The 19,355-nt window shown below is 35.8% G+C and overlaps 1 protein-coding gene across 4 annotated transcripts in view; it reads right to left on the reverse strand.

Moving 5' to 3' along the window:
• Positions 1-19,355, reverse strand: part of LSM14A (LSM14A mRNA processing body assembly factor) — a 51,411-nt gene that overhangs the window by 7,080 nt on the left and 24,976 nt on the right. For 2 of the 4 annotated variants that reach the window (XM_042968069.1, XM_042968070.1), the window contains exons 3-9: positions 17,658-17,787; positions 12,641-12,763; positions 7,279-7,455; positions 6,929-6,994; positions 4,037-4,219; positions 3,761-3,932; positions 2,159-2,390 (exon numbers count right to left, since the gene is read on the reverse strand). In XM_042968069.1, the coding sequence (XP_042824003.1) occupies positions 2,159-2,390; positions 3,761-3,932; positions 4,037-4,219; positions 6,929-6,994; positions 7,279-7,455; positions 12,641-12,763; positions 17,658-17,787 (1,083 nt within the window). The remainder of the gene's footprint in view (positions 1-2,158; positions 2,391-3,760; positions 3,933-4,036; positions 4,220-6,928; positions 6,995-7,278; positions 7,456-12,640; positions 12,764-17,657; positions 17,788-19,355) is intronic. The other 2 variants (XM_042968073.1, XM_042968072.1) reach the window with 1 other exon arrangement.

Genomic DNA, 19,355 nt, shown 5'->3' on the forward strand with positions numbered 1-19,355 from the left:
GGCACTGAACAAGAGCAAGAAGGTCCACATATCTGCAGCAGAGTGAATAAAGAAATGGTGAGTCCCACTGGCAAAAAAGACCAGAGCCAGTATAAGACTTATGACCTGAAGAAGCAGTCAGATCATGAAGTGCCTGGCTGTGGTGAGGAACACATGTTATTATTATTTTCTAAAGATTTTATTAAATAATATTTTATTTTTAAGTAATAGCTGCACTTGGGGTGCCTGGGTGGCTCAGTCGGTTAAGCGTCCGACTTCAGCTCAGGTCATGATCTCCCGGTTCGTGAGTTCAAGCTCCACGTCAGGCCGTGTGCTGCCAGATCAGAGCCTGGAGCCTGCTTCAGATTCTGTGTCTCCTTCTCTCTGCCCCTCCCCCGCTCATGCTCTGTCTCTCTGTCTGTCTCTTTCTCAAAAAATAAACATTAAAACAATTTTTTTACATTGTATTCCATTTTAAAATGAAAACTTGCCTCAATGCTTATAATCTTTTCTGAGTAAGATATTGAAAAGCAAAAAAAAAAAAAAAAAAAAAAAAAAATTGTTTTTAAAGATTAAAACAAAAAGAAAAAAGTAATGTCTACACTCAATGTAGGGCTTAAATTCACAACCCCGAGGTCAAGACTCATACTCCACTGACTGACCAGCCAGGTGCCCTGGAATATGTGTTATTTTTTAAAAAGAAAAAAACAAAACAAAAAGACCCCAAATAACAGTATTTAAAAAAAAAAAAAACTAGGAAGAAAGTTTCTAAGTTGGATCAGTGGTTGTCAGTGTCAAATACTGCAGAGGAGTTCAGGGCAAATATTTGTGAAAAGGCTACTGACCTCTATAAGCAAAAGGTCACTGGCAAGAACCTTAATAGTGACAAGCAAAAGGCATTCTGTAACTCCTAAGACACAGTCTCCCCAGCCAGAACGGCAACTTCCCAAGTTATAAGTCCTGTAGCTGCACCAGGTCACCAGTGCTGGATAGCCTGAGCTAATGAACTGAGGCTAATTTTCAGCAGTCTTGGCTGGATGATACAGTATCAGAGGTGTCAAAGTTAACAGACCAGACCCAAAAGCCACTAACACTGATCCTTCAAGAAGGATCTCAACAATGTCCAGTTCAAATAATGGACAGTGAAACTCCTGCCAGTAGGTCTTTTTGTTTCCAGCTGCCCTGTGCAACTCTTAGATCTCTTTATAAGGTGATTTTGATCCCTTCTGTGATTATATAAAGTTCCTCTCTACTAAACCTAAAAATCAATAAACTAGGAAGTGACACTGACTTAATTGACAGACTCCTTTAAATAAATTAATTATATATATAAACAATACTATACAGAGCTATATAGTTTTCTAGCAGCAGTTTGCAAATACCAACATATCACAGTATTTTCAAGACCAAGGTAAAATAAGAAAACCAGGGAAAACATAGCTGAATTTTCCACAAAACTAAATTAAGGGTACTGACTCAGAAACAAACTTACAAGGCTTGAGACCCTGAAGCATCGCTTACTAGCTGACCTTGGACAAGGTATTTACTATCTCAATACCTATTTCTTCATCTGTCTGTAAAATGGCGATAAGAATAGTACTATCTTACAGAGTTCATGTGAGGTTTAAGCGAGTTAATACACAAAAAACATTTAGAACAATGCCTAGTACATGCAAAATTCTATATAAATGTTGGCTGCTATGAATGCTTTCCACTCTGGAGTATGTGCTTCCTAGACTCTTTTGGTGTTAAAACACACTCCATAATATGAAATAAAGGTGATATTATACAATCTTTTTTTGGTATAATTACTTTAGCAATCCCCCATGCCTCCAAAAAAAAAAAAAAAAATCCTAAGCCTATCTCTAACACATTTTTTATTTTTGGGGGAAATTTTACTATCCATGAAATCTAAAACCATGGTTCTATAATAAAAAAGACCCCTCCACCCCAATCTCATTTCTATCTTTCGCTTCCTCCAAATGGAAACAGTTAAAAAAAACTTGGACTCATTAGCCAAGAAATTACTGCTCCTTATAATTATATAAACAACCTCATCCCCCACTGAAGAGTCAAAATGGAAGTTCTACAATGTCTTAAAAATATTCACCCAATATAAAGTAAAAACATTCCAAATTTCATAAAACTGCCTGCCAACCCCAAAGCAGACAATACTTACTCTGTATTCAAAATCTGCAAACTCCCTGCCCCCACGACCTCCTCTGAATCCACCACGAAATCCTCGAGGGGTAGTGAAGGTACCACCTCTGCCACCACCACGTCCTCGGCCACCACGGAAACCAAGACCTCCTCTGCCTCTGTAACCGCCACGGCCACGGTTTGGACGAAGTGGGATTCCAAATGTTTCGGCATTTAATCTTCTTTCCTCAGCCCAGGTTGGTCTCCGTTCTCTGTTATAAGAATAAACTACTGTATCAGGTCGTAAGAACATTTTCCGGCAAAACTATGTGACACTAATTCCCAAATTATGGATAAGTAATTCCTAAAGATCAAATAAAAATAAGCACCTTTTCTGCGCTGACAGTGTGGAGCCTGCTTGGGATTCTGTCTCCTCTCTCTGCCCCTCCCCTGTGCACTCTCAAAAATAAACATTAAAAAAATAAAAGATGAAAAACCAAGCACCTTATCTAAGTCATCACAAGCCATCCATGGCAAAATGTCCTCATGATATTCTCTTAAATTTCATGTGCAAATATGACCAGTATTAGTTTTTTTCAAATACAGTATATAAAACAAACATGGTAATAGCCCCCAATACAATGGGAATTCAAATATAGGATTGGCAACTGACTCCACTCTCCCTTTGGCCCAATGTAAGAGAGGGCAAAGCCAGGAAAGGGGACTCTGTCTCAGGAAGCTGGAAGAAGGAAGCTAAGTCCCCGAGTTCCTAGTATGTTCCCGGCCCAGTCCCCGGACCTGGTGTCTGAAGCAAGTGTTTAAATTGCTACTGCTGCAGGGGTGCCTGGGTGGCTCAGTCAGTTAAGTGTCCAACTCTTGGCATCAGCTCAGGTCATGATCTCATGGTTCGTGGGATCGAGCCCTGCATCAGGCTCTGCTCCGACAGTGTGGAACCTGCTTGGGATTCTCTCTCCCTCTCTCTGTCCCTTCTCTGCTCATGCTCGCTCTCTGTCTCACTCTCAAAATAAATAAATAAACAACAAAAAAAATTAAATTGCTACTGCTGCTGTAGTAAATTGCTCCAGCCCAGACAATCAGGACTTTGATCACAACATCTCCATCCGTGTTTACACTGAAGTAGACAACTGCCACCAGGTGGCACCAAACTATAGTCAGGAGAATGAAAATGTGGCTTGGGTAGCAGAAACTCTGGAACTCGTGATGCTGGATCTTTCAATTAACCTGACAATTTTCTGGATCCACATTTGCTGTGATATGACAAAGTTTTACTGTATCAACAAACTTCAAAGTAACATTAGTGCTTTTGGCCCTGGCTTCATGTGAACCACACTGAAGAGGAGTAAGATAAAAGGTCTTACTTAGATGTCAGATGTTAGCTTTTGGTTTAATTACCAATTTTCAAATGTGAATGCATCCCTAAACAAAAGTATATGGTTATTTCTTCTTCACAAGGAGTAATATCACTGAAAATTTTAGTATGGATTATTTTCTTCCAGTAAAATAAAACATTAAAAAATTATAGTCATTAGATATCTTTAAGTATTCATTAAAGTTTGTGAATTTCTAAGAAATCATTTCATATTTCAAGCTAAGAATATAAGAGCAGCTTAAAAGACTGTACCTATTATCATCACAAGAAATATTATCAAAGAAGGATTTGGTTTTATCATAGTAGCAATTAGGTCCAAGTGGATCTTCTTCATCTGCATTTCCTTCACTGTTTTGGGTATCAACTCCTGAGTCTCCTTTATCTTCACCATTTACAGGCTTTTCCTGCTTCTCAAGTTTATCTTCTAATGAAAAGCAAGCACATACCAGAAAGTCAAGACTTCTATTAAACATCCATGATTCACAAGTCAAATCAGAACATTTTCTGAATAGAAAAACGAAAACTCACCTTTCAATTTAAGTTTATTATGAAACTCTCTGTCAATTTCCTCCTTGTTAAATTGTGCATTCGCACTTTCAAAGTCAAAGTCTTTCTCAAACTTCATTGGACCATCTCGTCGGATACCAAATCGTCCCCTGCCACCTCGATGACCTCCACGTCCTCTTCTTGGAGCTGAAGGAGCACCTGGAACTAGGTCAATAAAGAAAGAATAAGCTGGTTTAGGACAGAAACTATTATTGTAGTCAACAACAAAAATGCTTACAAGTCTCTATACACATCACTGTACTTGTAGTTTTTATATATAAAAAAAAGGAGTTTCACTAACACTTAATATATAGTAGGCTGAGAACCACGCACATGAAATTTATTTTTATGGGGTCCACACTCATATATGTTATTTACAGAGTGTACAACCAAACAATTTTGGAGGCTCCTGTACCAAATTACTCTAATACTCTTTGAGGGAGGGGCTTTGCTCTGCTTATAGTTTTAATTCCTACAATGTGCCAAACGTATAGTGAATTCTCAAAATTTAGGAAGTCTTCTATGAAAGGATCATAAGAATCAACATTTAGAATGAGAAAAATAAATGAACACTAATAAACACAAATTGCAAGGTAGGAGGTATTCTTTCCACATCACAGATCACAAAAGAAGCACCAGGTCTCAACCACTCCAACCACTTCCTCTTTCACCTTTCTTTTCTCCCTCTAAATGTCTTCATATTATTCAAGTCTTCTAGCACCTATTCTTTCTCTATTATGATAACAGGATTTATGAGATATGATAATGAAATACCAAAGTAGCATAAATGACAGTGAAAAGTTGAGAACCCAAATAAATATACAACACAAGAGGAAAAGTTAAGAAAAAACAAAAGAGGAATATGGAGCAGTAACTGATGTGAGTTAACAGTAACAACACAAAGCAGTATGAATTCAATGATTATAATTATGTGAAATGTTTAATACTGACAAAGATCAGAAAGTGGCTGCACAGTAATAGGTTTGTGATCAGTGTTTGCTGAAGTTTGGCAAATTGCCCATGTTTGAGAAAACAAACCACAAAAAGCCACAGCGGCATATCCAGACACTTAGATCTAGATAAGCAGGATGTTTAAAACATTCAACTTCACTATTAAAAACACTTTGGCCACAAGCCAGGAAGTTAAGTATAGCACAATCTTTCCGTGTTAAAAAAAGTTGAAGTGTAGTCTGTTTGTAAAACCATAAGAAAAACAATCTGAAAGAATATTCACTGTTCTGTTAATGAACCTTTGAGGGATGAATATAAGGGCAGTAAAAGGTCCTTTTATTTATTACTTTATATGATTTTTAAATGATGGGTAGTATGGCAATTATCTTTTTTTCTTTTATTTAGATTTATTTATTTATTTTTGAGAGAGAGAGAAACACATGAGTGGGGGAGGGACAGAGCAAGAATCCCAAGCAGACCCTGCACTGTCAGTGCAGAGCCCAGAGCCCGACGCAGGTCTCAAACTCACAAACTATGAATTTATGACCTGACCCGAAGTTGCACCGTGGCATTTATCTTATTTTGAGAGAGAAGTTCTCTCTCTTTCAAGATAAAAAAAAAAGCGAAATGTAGTAAATCAAACCAAAACTTCTGTATTCTATGGCACATAGCACATACAAAAATATATACAGCAACGTACAAGAGAAATACAGTATACATTTTCTGAAGTGAAAAATCACTTTCTTATTATTACCTAAACAAGGTGGTTAAAACCTGCCTTTTATTTTTTAATTTGGACATTTAAAATAATACTTTATCCTCTAATAATATATTTGAAAGTATTAATAAAATGAATGAATCTGGGGATAAATGTTATAGATTACAAAACAGAAGAGTACAATCATATGAAGTCAAAAATCATTTAAGAAAATTAAAATTCTTCAACAATTATAGAAAAAAAGCTCAGGGGTTAAATAATTATATTAAGAAAGCCTCAAACCTTCAAGGTACAGATAATTTTACTCCTAACAGCATAGAAAACATTGAAAATAATTTTATAATGCTAATGTGAAACTGACACAAAAATGTAAAAAAAGAATACAAAAGTACAAATGAGGAAACCATACAACAATTTAAGTATACAAATCTTACTGACAGATAAAGTCAATATACTTTAAGACAACTGCCTACCATCCAGTAGAGTTTATTCCAGAAATATAATGGTCATTAAAAAAAAAAAAAACCAACTTGTAATTTAAAACAATTAGACACAAAAAAATTGAAAATATAGTACCGAGCAGTCCTATATGCTCATTACCTAGTCTCCCATCTAATGGTAAAATCTTATTTAACTATTTTACTTTACAAAAACCAGGAAACTGACCCTGGCACAATATAATTATAATACCAATCTCACTCCGATTTCAACAGTTTTTTGTGCATACTCACTTTTTGGTGTATCTTTATGTATAATTCTATAACATTCTGCTACATGCATACATCTGCACAACTAGTGCCCTAATCAAGATTAAGAAATGTTTTGTTTCCCCAATAAAACTCCCCAGTGCTACTCCTTCATAGTCGCCAACTCCAGGCTTTCATTCTTTTTTTTTTTTTTTTTTTTTTTAACGTTTATTTATTTTTGAGACAGAGAGAGGCAGAGCATGAACGGGGGAGGGTCAGAGAGAGAGGGAGACACAGAATCGGAAGCAGGCTCCAGGCTCTGGGCCATCATCAGCCCAGAGCCCGACGCGGGGCTCGAACTCACGGACCGTGAGATCGTGACCTGAGCCGAAGTCGGACGCTCAACCGACTGAGCCACCCAGGCGCCCCCAGGCTTTCATTCTTTAAAAGTAATTATGCATCAAATGTTCCTTCTAACTGAACAGCACAGAATATGGCTTTCAGAATAAAGTAACTTACCGATTTGTCTCTTGCTATCATTTCTGAGTTGCTCATTTTCTGGTCTTGAAACTTTGTGTACTTCAGCTACAAAAGATATACAAAGTCACAAATCAGCTCAGTACACAAAATCAAACACTTCTGTAAAGTTCAAAAATGGGGAAAACAAAGAAACCCAAAACAAAAAGCAAAAAATCCATACCCCCACCACCATCACTACTTTGAGTCAAATTTGAAAGACTGAACATCTATCAAGTTCAGTTTAAACCTTCTAGAATCATTTGTATAAAGTAAATCTTTTTAATGAAAAATAAGGTGAATGGAAAATGTGGATCAGTCAATTAATGAATAGTAAATAGCTAAAGTTCTACCTCGCCTGTGCTCTTGATTCTCTATTGCTTTTTGGCTGGTAGATGGTAAAGGCCTGGTTGATACAGGGCTCCTCCTCCCAACAGGTGCTGGAGCAGGTAAGTGGGCCGAGGCGGTCTGTACTGCTTGTTCCATGGTTGGGCTTTTTCTCAAAGGGTCTAACTGAGGGCTTGAACGACCTAAAACGTAACCAAAAGATAAGAAACTACCCTATCCTCTGGGGATTTCAAAATAATCTAGACCCTCAACAAAAATGTCTACAGTTTTATTTCTACCAATTTAAATCTTTAGCACAAATTTGAATTCACCTACTTATTAGACCAGAGTTTAAACCTGGTTATCTTTAGTGGGCTGGTCACTAGGCTAGTAAAGAAACATTGAAAAAACAAAACAAAACAAAAAAACAAAACCACCCAACGACCAACCAACCAACCTTTGGAACTTTATTTGTATTTTAACTGGTGGAATAAGATTTCAGTAAGTTTTTAAAAAAGTGCTGCCTGGGCAAGATTTCTGAAGAATACTATCAAAGATCATGTTGTAGGCAGTCAGATGCAGGCTTTCCCCAGTAATGACAGCCACAAGATTATACTGACACCTCAGCCATTATTTCCAAAGGCTGTAACCTAAGGTTTTATATCTCCATTACAATCCATTATAAAGGAAGTAAAGGATTAGAAAATTAGACAGGTGAAGTCCTCTAATACCTTAGGTAAATTATACATCAATACTCAGGCCAGCAACAGATACAACCTTCAGATAATTACACAGCAGCTGTATTCATTTCTGGCCATTTGAAACATCTCTTGGAAGTTTTTGTTTAATATGGGTTTTATACTTAAAACTTCCATTTTTCCTTTTATGAGGTCAGAGTCTGGTCACAGTATGAACAGAAATCAGATGCTCCCATCATGCTTTTTGTCCCTATAATGTTTTCTATAAATCTCTGCTCCAGGTGCCCTCATATCCCATGATATTGCACCAAAATGTTCTAAGGAAATTATGCTCATTTCATGTAAAAAAAAAAAAAAAAATTCCAAGTATGCTGCACATGTTACTACCCACCTGTGCATATCTGCATAGGCTCCAACCACTGGTAAACTGCGGTGAGTGCTGACAATGCACTGGTTACTGTGTACCAGATGCTTCAGGGACCATTTATTAGTAACACTTCCCAAGTTTATGGTTATCTAAAGTATGCATTCATAAATGTGTATCACCATTTCCAGCCATTAATGCCAAAGTTTACCATTAAGAGGAACAGTACAATGTTCCCACTGATTATAATGGGAAACCATGGCAGTCTGTGTAAGTTTTGGCCTGTGAGAAAACATTCTATAATCACTTACCACCTTACAAAGGGCTTTATTTACAAAACAAGTGCTAAGGTTTTTTTGAAAAGCCTATTGTTTAATTTTACAATACTAAATTAAATAATCTTATAAATATACAAGATTTGTCTCATCAAGGCTTTTGAGAAAAAAATCCTGTGACTCCCAAGTGTTACAGAACTACAAGTGATGGGGCAATCAAAGCAATCAAGTCTAGTCTTCTAGTCACAGCAATTTCGTTATCGGAGGGAAAGACACGTAATGCTGGACATACCATTAGGAATAAGATCAGAAGGTGGTTTTTTAGCATAGTAAAAACACACCCCTTCACCTAGCGTCACATTCTTATCAGTTCAAAGAATATTCTTGGTATTTTAATTTTGTAAAATTCAGAAGTTTTAATTGATGAAACTTAATAATGCAGAATCCCAGGCTTTCTCCATCACTGCTTTATAGAAATACATCCCTCTCTTCTAATAAATATGTACTTGAAAAAATCTTAAAATACATTAATCTATTTAAAATTTATTTTCTAAGCATGCAAGAAAGAATCTAGATTTATTTCTCCCAAATGATCAGGCAGTTGTCTCTCCCAACATCACTTACTGGATAGCCAGTTTTCCTCTACTAATTAAAAAATATCTTTATCATATACTAATCACTTATTTATATTTAGAACAGTATCTTTTTTTTTTAAATGTTAATTCCTTTTTTTTTTTTTTTTTGAGGGAGAGAGAGCATGAGTGGGGGAGGGACAGAGAGAGCGGGAGACACAGAATCTGAAGCAGGCTCTAGGCTCTGAACTGTCAGCACAGAGCCCGACACAGGGCTCGAACCCATGAACCATAAGATCATGACCTGAGCCAAAGTCGGACGTCCAAGTGCCTGAGCCACCCAGGTGCCCCAATATTTGGAACTATTTCTGACTTTTATTCCTGCATTGCTTTATTTTAGGTGTACTATTATCAATTAGGTAAGCCCATGTCATTACTTTTATTCTAAAAATATGTCTAATTATACTTCCATGTTTATTTTTAAGACTGTGTATGTTTTATTAAGTTCTCCTACTATTTTATTTAGATTTACTAGAAGTATCATAAATTTAATTATATGAGACATAAAGTCTTTCTAATACTACATCTTTCTATCTAGGAACAAGATCTGTTTCTTCAATTATATGTACATTTTATATTTTCTACAGAAATTGGCCATATTATGTATTTTATACATAATTTTTATTTCTCATTATCGTGAACACCTTTCACCTCCATTACATAATCAGTGGGTAGGTTTTAGGACCACTGTTGGTTTTTCATATGTCTGACTTTACAGCTGACCTCGAATTTAGTCCTTTATTAGTTCTAGGTTTTTCAGTGAATTCTCAATTCCAAGTACAAAGTCACAGCACTGTCAAATAATACTAATTCTAATCATTTATGCTTATTTCTTTTTCATGTGTTCCTGATTTGGCTAAAGCTTCCAGAACAATGCTGAGTAGCAGTGGTAACAGGCTTCCTTATTTATGATTTTAATAAATGCTTCAATATTAAGGTTAATGTTCGCTATTAAGATATTTAACATCTAAGCACACTATGTGTTAGGCACTATGCTAAAGGCACTGCACACATTTTAAGAAATGTAATTCTCACGATAAATGTTAGTTACCAAGGAAGTCCATTTTAATTTTTTTTAAACTTTATTTCTGACAGAGAAAGAGTGAATGAGGGAGAGACACAGAGAGAGGGAGAGAGAAAGAATCCCAAACAGGCTCTGCACTGTCACTGTGGGAGCCTGAAGTGGGGATCAAATCCACAAACTGAGATCATGATATGAGCTGAAATCAAGAGCCAGATGCTTAACGGTCTGAGCCACGCAGGTGCCCATTTTAAATTTTTTAAAAGATTTTATTTTTAAGTAATTAATGTCTACACCCCATGGGGGGCTTGAATTCACAATCCGGAGATCAAGAGTTGCATCTTCTACTGACTAAGCCAGCCACGTGCCCCCTAAAGTCCCATTTTATAGTTTAGAAAACTAATGCTTAAAAACATGAAGTATTTTATCTAAGAAAGAATTCTTAAAAACCATTTTAGCTACAGATAAAATCAGATACAGAATCTTGGGACCACCGAAGATTATAAGACTGGCTGGTGGCAAAACAGATTAAATGGGAATGCAAGCTGGTGCAGCCACTCTGGAAAACAGTATGGAGGTTCCTCAAAAAACTAAAAATAGAACTACCCTATGACCCAGCAATTGCACTACTAGGCATTTATCCACAGGATACAGGTGTGCTGTTTCAAAGGGACACGTGCACCCCCATGTTTATAGCAGCACTATCAACAATAGACAAAGTATGGAAAGAGCCCAAATGTCCATCGATGGATGAATGGATAAAGAAGATGTGGTATATATATACAATGGAGTATTACTCGGCAATCAAAAAGAAGGAAATCTTGCCATTTGCAACTACGTGGATGGAACTGGAGGGTATTATGCTAAGTGAAATTAGTCAGAGAAAGACAAAAATCATATGACTTCACTCATATGAAGACTTTAAGAGACAAAACAGATGAACATAAGGGAAGGGAAACAAAAATAATATAAAAAACAGGGAGGGGGACAAAACAGAAGAGACTCATAAATATGGAGAACAAACTGAGGGTTACTGGAAGGGTTGTGGGAGGGGGGATGGGCTAAATGGGTAAGGGGCACTAAGGAATCTACTCCTGAAATCATTGTTGCACTATATGCTAATTTGGATGTAAATTAAAAAAAATAAAAAGCAAAATAAAAAAAAAAGATAAAGATTAAAAAAAAATTAAAAGATCTTTTAAGAAGCTAATTAGAATGCACATCCCCAAACTCCAAGGAGTCTAATACAGCAGTTTTCAGGATCTACATATACTTTTTAAAGTTATTCTTTCTCTTTTTTTTTTCAGGATCTACATTTTTTTAAGTTTTTAGAATTTATTTATTTAGAGAGAGAGCGAGCGAGTGCATGCAAATGTGTGCAGAGGAGGGGTATGAGAGAGAGACAGAGAATCTCAAGCAGGCTTCATGCTATCAGTGCAGAGCCCAGCAGGGGGCCACCCAGGCGTCCCTTAGCATCTACATCTTCAAGAAGCACTCCAGGGGTGCCTGGGTGGCTCTGTCGTTGTCCGTTAGGTGTCCGACTTCAGCTCAGGTCATGATCTCGCGATATGTGGGTTCAAGCCCCGCATCAGGATCTGTGCTGACAGCTCAAAGCTTGGAGCCTGCTTTAGATTCTGTGTTTCCTCTTCTCTCTGCCCCTCCCCTACTCGTGCTGTCTCACTAGGTCTCTCAAAAATAAATAAATGTTTAAAAAAAAAAAAAAGCACTCCAGATGATTTGGTTGTGTGTGGTCTACACTGAGAACCACTGCTTTAGATCCTGTGAGGATGCTAAGAAAGACCCAACAGCATAAAGCAAAGCTTGCCTTTTTTTTTTTTAAGGTATTTCTTTTTGTTGTTGTTAATGTTTATTATTTTTGAGAGAGTGCAGGCGGGGGAGGGGTAAAGAGAGAGAAGGGGACAGAGGATCCTAAGCAGGCTCTGTAATGACAGCAGAGAGCCCGACACAGGGCTCGAACTCACGAACCACGAGATCATGACCTGAGCCAGTCATATGTTCAACTGACTGAGGCAACCCAGGCTTCCCTTAGCTGCTATTTCAAATTCACTAAGAATAGTTCATCTTCAATGGTGAGTCTGGGACTAATTTGATATATTTAAGTGTTATATACAAGTTATATAATTGCCTTGCAAAAAAAAGTGTCAAATTTAGAGAGTGTTCACTGGTTCACAGTTTTATGATCTAAGAATTGTAGAGTATAAATGGTGGATGCCATTCAATAACACAACTATTGCAAGAGCAAGCAGGAGAAAAATTAAAAAAAAAAAAATTACACATGTGATTTGCAAGCTGCAAAAGCTCTTACATTCAGAGAAAGACAAAAACCACTATAGATGTTAGGAATGGAAACATATGAAGAAAAAAAACCCCAGCTTACCTTGAGATAACTGTGTTTTTAGAGCTCTTGTATCCTGTGTAAAGGCAGAACCAACTGCACTACTTTGGGATAGGGTACCACTGTTTGATGTTTCTGTTCCAAAGGATGTCAAAGAGCTTCCAGCTTTAAGAGATTTTTTTAATGACAAAAAAAATGTATTAATTTAAACTTTTCAATGATATAAAGCAATATTCCATTTTAATGATAATAACTGTTGCCACCCTTCCCCTTTTGGAACACTTGTGCAAATTAATAATCGTGAAAAATTAATGGAAGTGCATCAAAAATAATTCGAGAAATCTTTCACACTACATGAAAAAAGCAAGCCAACACATACATACTCCAGCATCCTTGGATACAAACAATTTTTATTTTTATTTTTAAAGTTTTATTTTAAGAGAGAGAGTGTGAGCAGGGGAGGGACAGAGAGAAGGAGAGAGAATCTCAGGTAGGCTCCCCATTGCCAGTGCAGAGCCTGACACAGGACTTGAACTCACAAACCATGAGATCATGACATGAGCTGAAACCAAGAGTGGGACACTCAACCAACTCAAGCCACACAGGCGCCCCCAAACAATTTTTATAACAGCAACACTGTCCTAGGCAGTTACATGTATGGGACAGCAAGGACCCATGTCAGACAGAGAAGTAGCAGGAAAAGGCACATTCTACACCAATATTAAGATTTAATTACTTTAATACCAAGTATCTGCACAAATAGCCAAACGGGCAGTCAGGTCTATGAAGAGCTTGTCCAGCATTTCTAAGGCAACAGCCAGTTGGCTCCTGATTTTAATGCTTTCCCCCAGGATGGCACTGAGGGGCTGCATTCTGCCTAAAGCAACCACAAAAAGTTCTGCTTTTGTGATGTGAATAACAAATCCCTAGAAAGAACCCAAATTCTTTGCTATACAAGGTTATGTCAATCTTCTCTAAGTTTCTACAGCACTTGTGGATCATTTACTTTTCACATGCTATGTTCTCTTCTGGTAGTGCCCCCATTTGTCTGATATTAATTTGTCTAACATAGTTTTGTTATTAGTGTTTGTATGGTACATCATGCTGTTTCTTATTCTTTTACCTCTTTCAGGGTATTTCTTATAGACATCATATAGTTGGATCTTGCTTTTTTTTTTAAAATTCATTTTGATGCTCTCTGCTTTTTAACTGGAATGTTTAATTCCTTTCACTTTACCGAAGTGGATCCTTAACAATCCTTACTTAGCCTGTCAGTCTCAACGTATGAAATAGCCTCCTGGCTTTATGCTCACTATAAAGTTCATAAGCATGCCTTCTAATGTTCTTCAAACTCAGTGATTAAAAATTAATCTGTATGAAACACTGGAGACATAAGAGAATCATTGTCTAATATGGTTTGACTACTTAACCAGGTAAAATGTACCCATTTGTCTGTCTCTTCAGCCAGTACCCCTCCATCCTCTCCACAAAGGTACTGTGAGACTTAGCTTGCCATGGCTGTTCTGCTGTTTCCTTTATCGTGGGATCATTATTTTTTCCTAAGGATCCACTCATTAAAGTGAATAAAGACTGAAAATCTTTGCACATAAGAATTACTTTAGCATCAGTTTAAAAAAAAGAGTGCTTTAATTCTGTCTGGTGCATCACCCCTTTCAATGTATCTGTTTCCCCATTATCTTATAAAGACAGTATATATATACTCAAACTTTTGGGTTTTTGCCAAATTGATAGTGAGAAACGATGCCTCAGCACAGATTTAATTTTTATATCTATTATAAGCAAAATTTAAGCATTTTTCCATGTTTAGGGGACATTTGTATTCCTTTTTGAAAAAGGCAAAGTAGTTCCTAACACCTGCCTCTTTTTCTGTTGGGTTGTAGGTCCTCATTTCTGGAAGCCCTATAGACGTTATGGATATTAATTCTTCATGATATAAATTCCAAATAAAACTGTAAAGACTATAATATATAAAAATTAAAAAGGAAAAATTTTCCCCAAAATAGCAATAGTGTTTCCCTGATTTATTTAAACCTTTTTTTTTTTTTTAAAGTAGGCTTCATGCCCAGTGCGGAGCCTAACGTGAGGCTTGAACTCATGACCCTGAGATCAAGACCTGGGCTGAAACCAATAGTCCAATAATTAACTGACTGAACCACCTAGGCATCCCTAACCTTCCTTTTTAAGTCAGAATACTGTACTATGTTCTGACAATAAGCTGGAGAAAACAAAATGTTATTAACAAAATCACATGGTAGAAAAAATACATTTAGTACTGTATTTATCAGGAAAAAACCCACGTTTAAGTGGACTTATGCAGTTCAAACCCATATTGTTCAAGGGTCAATTGCACTAGGAATTGAAAATGAAAACAAGAGGTTTAGATTAAAATGGCTTCTTTGGTGCCAACACAAACCATATCTGAGTTAATTCTTTTTCCAAAAAATGCCTGCCACCTTAATCAATGCTCCAATTTTCCTCTTCCTCATTTAACAACTTCTAAATATTATTATAGCTCTCTAGCCACTCCATAAATTATCCTACAAATACAGAAATCAAAAAATCAAAAATAATCTGCAAAAATTACCTAACTGACATAGAAAATACAAACAACACCCTCTACCTTTGTGACACCCAAAGAACATTGAACTAGCAACTCCCAGTAATATTAAAACTAGACAAAAGCATTTATAAGGAAGAGATATTTCACCACCACAAAATATTTCTTGGTTAGAAGACCAGGCTCTGAAGAATGGTAGAAGCAGTATTTACTATGTAACACCATGTGCTAGACCCTATTCAAATGCTTTATACATATTAAATCATACAAACATCACAGTAATGTAGGAGGTAAGTACAATAAAAATCTGTGTTAGCCAACTATTCAATTTAATCAAAGGAATCTCAAAAGGCTAATTTGCAACCGTCCCTTATTTAAAACCTCAGAATAGGATTCTAACAGTTACAGCTAACAGAGTAAATCTTGATTTACCTCCTCCCTATATCATCACATTAGGAGACATTTAATTAGTTAACTATGGCAATGCCAAACTGTATGACTTGATTAAAATGGTGAGCATCAGATCTCTCCCTTACAAAGGCACGATGTCTTCCCTCTGTAATTAATAAGTTAACTCTGAGATGATACTTTAGGACCATTTTAATATTCTGCCCAGCACTGTTCACCCAATGATTTTAGCATCCACTACTAATCCCTGCTAATTAGTATACTGGAGATTACAAAAATGGTGATTTTCTACATCTACCATTCCTTCTATTTATTAGCTAGCATTTTTTGGTAAAAAAAAAAATAAGTAAATAAAATAAAGAACTTTTATTTTATTTACTGTTAGGGTGCCTAGCTGGCTCAGTTGGAAAAGTATGCAACTCTTGATCTTGGGGTCATTAGTTAAAGCCCCATGCTGGGTGTAGAGATTACTTAAACAAACAAACAAACAAACAAACAAACAAACAAACATAAAAAGAAAAAAGAGCATTGTTTCCCCATCTTCTTTTTTCAAGGGTTCCAGTTCCTTTTAGTGGGGAACAGTATTTAGAAACCAATTTCAGGTGTATCTTGAAACTCACTAGTCTACACATATTCTCTGCCACTGGGCATCATTGCTTCTAGGCCCTTTCTATGAACAGAATCAAGAAATAACCAGTTCTAAAAAAATAAGTTCACATTCATACTTCCAATTCATATTCAACACCACAGGGTTCTGCATCATCCCTATATTTCTATCTCCCTTCTCCATGGAAAGAACAGCATTTGCCAACAATATTAATATACTAGTCATTTGCCCTATCCTGTAATACATACAAAATAGTTTAAAAATTAACATCAATACCACTACCAATTACAAACCCTAAGTCAAGGTTTTTTTACATTGCTATTTATTCTTACAATATATCCCTACTGCAAGTGTAAAAGTTACTTGAATTCTTTTTTTCTCTGTGGCTATATTATCAATTTGATATACACTTAGCACCAGTTGTGGATACCAGTTGTATCCATTCAACTTTAGGATTTATTTTTTCCCCATCCTTTTTGATTTTGTGAAAGCCAAACATTCAACATACTTGAAATCACAACTATATAAAAAGTATATTTATAAAAAGAAATTAATTTTAATAAAACCTGTTAACATACTGATGAGTTTTAAGATACATCTGAAACTGGATTTGTGATTCAGAGAAACAAGGTAAACTGATAAATGGTTATTTCAATTGAACGCACAAAGATTAAGGGCTAGAATTTGAGATTTAAAAAAAGTTATTCTTTACTGTGGGAATTTCAGTAAAGGTGTAGAGCTAAACAGCTATAAAAACAAAACAACGCTGATCTGATCTGATTATATCTAGCTTTCTCCTTACAGTGTTAACGTTTCTAAAACATTGTTACAATAAACAAAGCACCACACCCTCGAAACATGCTATATAGGAGTATCTTTTCACATTCTGCATAATATAAATACTCCTTACTGGCATCATCATTCCCTAATAATTACAGCATCTCTAATCCCTTTCTGAAAACCCAACCTGCTGAGAATAAATGGTTATTTTACTATTATTTTTATTTTTTAAAGTTTATTTATTTAATTTTAGTAATCTCCACATCCAACGTGGGGCTCAAACATACAACCCTGAGATCAAGAGTCACATATTCTTCTGACTGAGCCAGCCAGGCAACCCAGAAAAAAATGCTTATTTTAAACGGATATAGCTTATATAAATTTAAAACAACATTCAATGAAAATTGGTACTTGGATATATGTAGGTTTAAAAACAAATGTGACTATTCTGGGCAATGACCTTCATAGAACCACTAGTCAGTCATCAAGGGCATTAAATAAAGCCTTTAAAATAATAGGTTACAGAAAGAACAACAAACAACATGTCTGCAAATTTGTGGTAAAGGCAGGTAAATTAAAAAAAAGAAAGAAAGAAAGAAAGAAAGAAAGAAAGAAAGAAAGAAAGAAAGAAAAGAAAGAGAAAGGAAGAAAGAAAGGAAGAAAGAAAAAGCAAAAGTACAACATACCAACACCAACAGCACCAAACTGCTGCCCCACTAATGAACTTGGACTGAACTGACTGTATGTCGACATCCTGCCAAAAGGTCCATAGGAACCCACTGACTGGAATGAAGAAGTAGATGAGCCTAGTGAAGACTGAAGAAAGACCGGGGTTATTTTTCCAGGCTCTACACAACATGTATAGAATGAAAAAATTTGAGTATTTACACTTCTAAGAAAACTTTAATTATAATTACTAGATACAAAACCAATTATAACAACTTACAACATGCATTTAATATCAAAACAGTTTAATACCCTTCTAATTTCAATATTTGCAGACAATGTGCCAATTACACTGGATGTGATTTATAAATAATTTTTTTCTGCAATAAACTACTTTGAGTTAAGAGTTTTATAGCAGATTTAGGAAAGAAAAGTTACTTGAATAAGTAACTCTGCTTGCAGAAAAAAATATGGGAAAAATTACATTTGGTTATACTGTGTTTCAGTCTGGTGCTGACAAAAATAAGACAACTCACTTTTGATTTTGCTCATATTTTCAATCATTCGAGATGCACTATTAAATTTACAGGAAAGAGATGAAGAAACAAACTATCTCACATAAGACCATTTACATTTTTAAATATATTTAGCATTACATTAAAGGTCATTTTCTAAAAACTTTAACTTACTAAACCTAAAATAATTATAATATGTAAGTATGCATGCTATACACTAATTTATCTTAATATATAAAATATCTCATAATACAGATATGCAGTGTACTACTAATGACCAAAAGAATATAAGCTCACTGATGGCAGGACTTTGTGTGTTTACTGCTACTATGAGGAACATGGCAGGTACTCACTAAATACTACTGAATATTTGAATCAAAAGATCAAAAGTGAAAATTTATGGTGGCTGGAAGAAATTCAACACCAGTTTAACTTGTGTTCTTTTGGTTCTTCTTATTCCATAAAGCTGATTACTTAAGTAACTATTTCCCTGGAGAATTATCAGAAGATATATATACAAAAGACAATCAGCTAACACCACTATTTGGTGAGGGCTAGCTCTATTAAAATGTGTCTCTTCTCCCTCCATTAAAAAAAATCACATTTTTGGGGTGTCTGGCTGGCTTAGTCAATAGAGTTTGTAACTCAATCTCAGGGTCATGAGTTCAAGCCCTGCACTGGGAGTGGAGCCTACTTAAAAGAAAAAAAAAATTTTCTTTTAAGGATTTTCTCAGGATTCCTTCAGACTACTTCCTCAAAAGTTAAGACTTAAAAAGGAGCGGGGGTGGAAGGGGAGATGAGAGTAGAGAATTTCTCCAGTTTATGTATATTACAAGAATAAATTTAACTATTTCTTATTAAAAAGCTTATATTCAGGGGTGCCTAGTGGCTTGGTCAATTGAACATCCGACTTTTGATTTAGGCTCAGGTCATATCCCAGGGTCATGGGACTGAGCCCTGTGTCAGGCTTCATGATAGAGCCTGCTTAACATTCTCTCAAAACAAAAAGCAAAAACAAAAACAAAAACAAAAACAAAAACAGAGAGAGATTCTCTCTCTCTCTCCCCCATGCTTGCATGTGCTTTCTCTCTAAAATAAAAAAAAATTGTTTTAAAGCTTATATTCAGGAAAAATAAATACTAAATAAATGTTAAAAGGTACTTTCTCTTTTTTTCTAAACTAATTTCTATACCCAATGCGGGG

The sequence above is a fragment of the Panthera tigris genome, chromosome E2, assembly GCF_018350195.1.
Source record: "Panthera tigris isolate Pti1 chromosome E2, P.tigris_Pti1_mat1.1, whole genome shotgun sequence".
Classification (NCBI taxonomy): domain Eukaryota; kingdom Metazoa; phylum Chordata; class Mammalia; order Carnivora; family Felidae; genus Panthera; species Panthera tigris.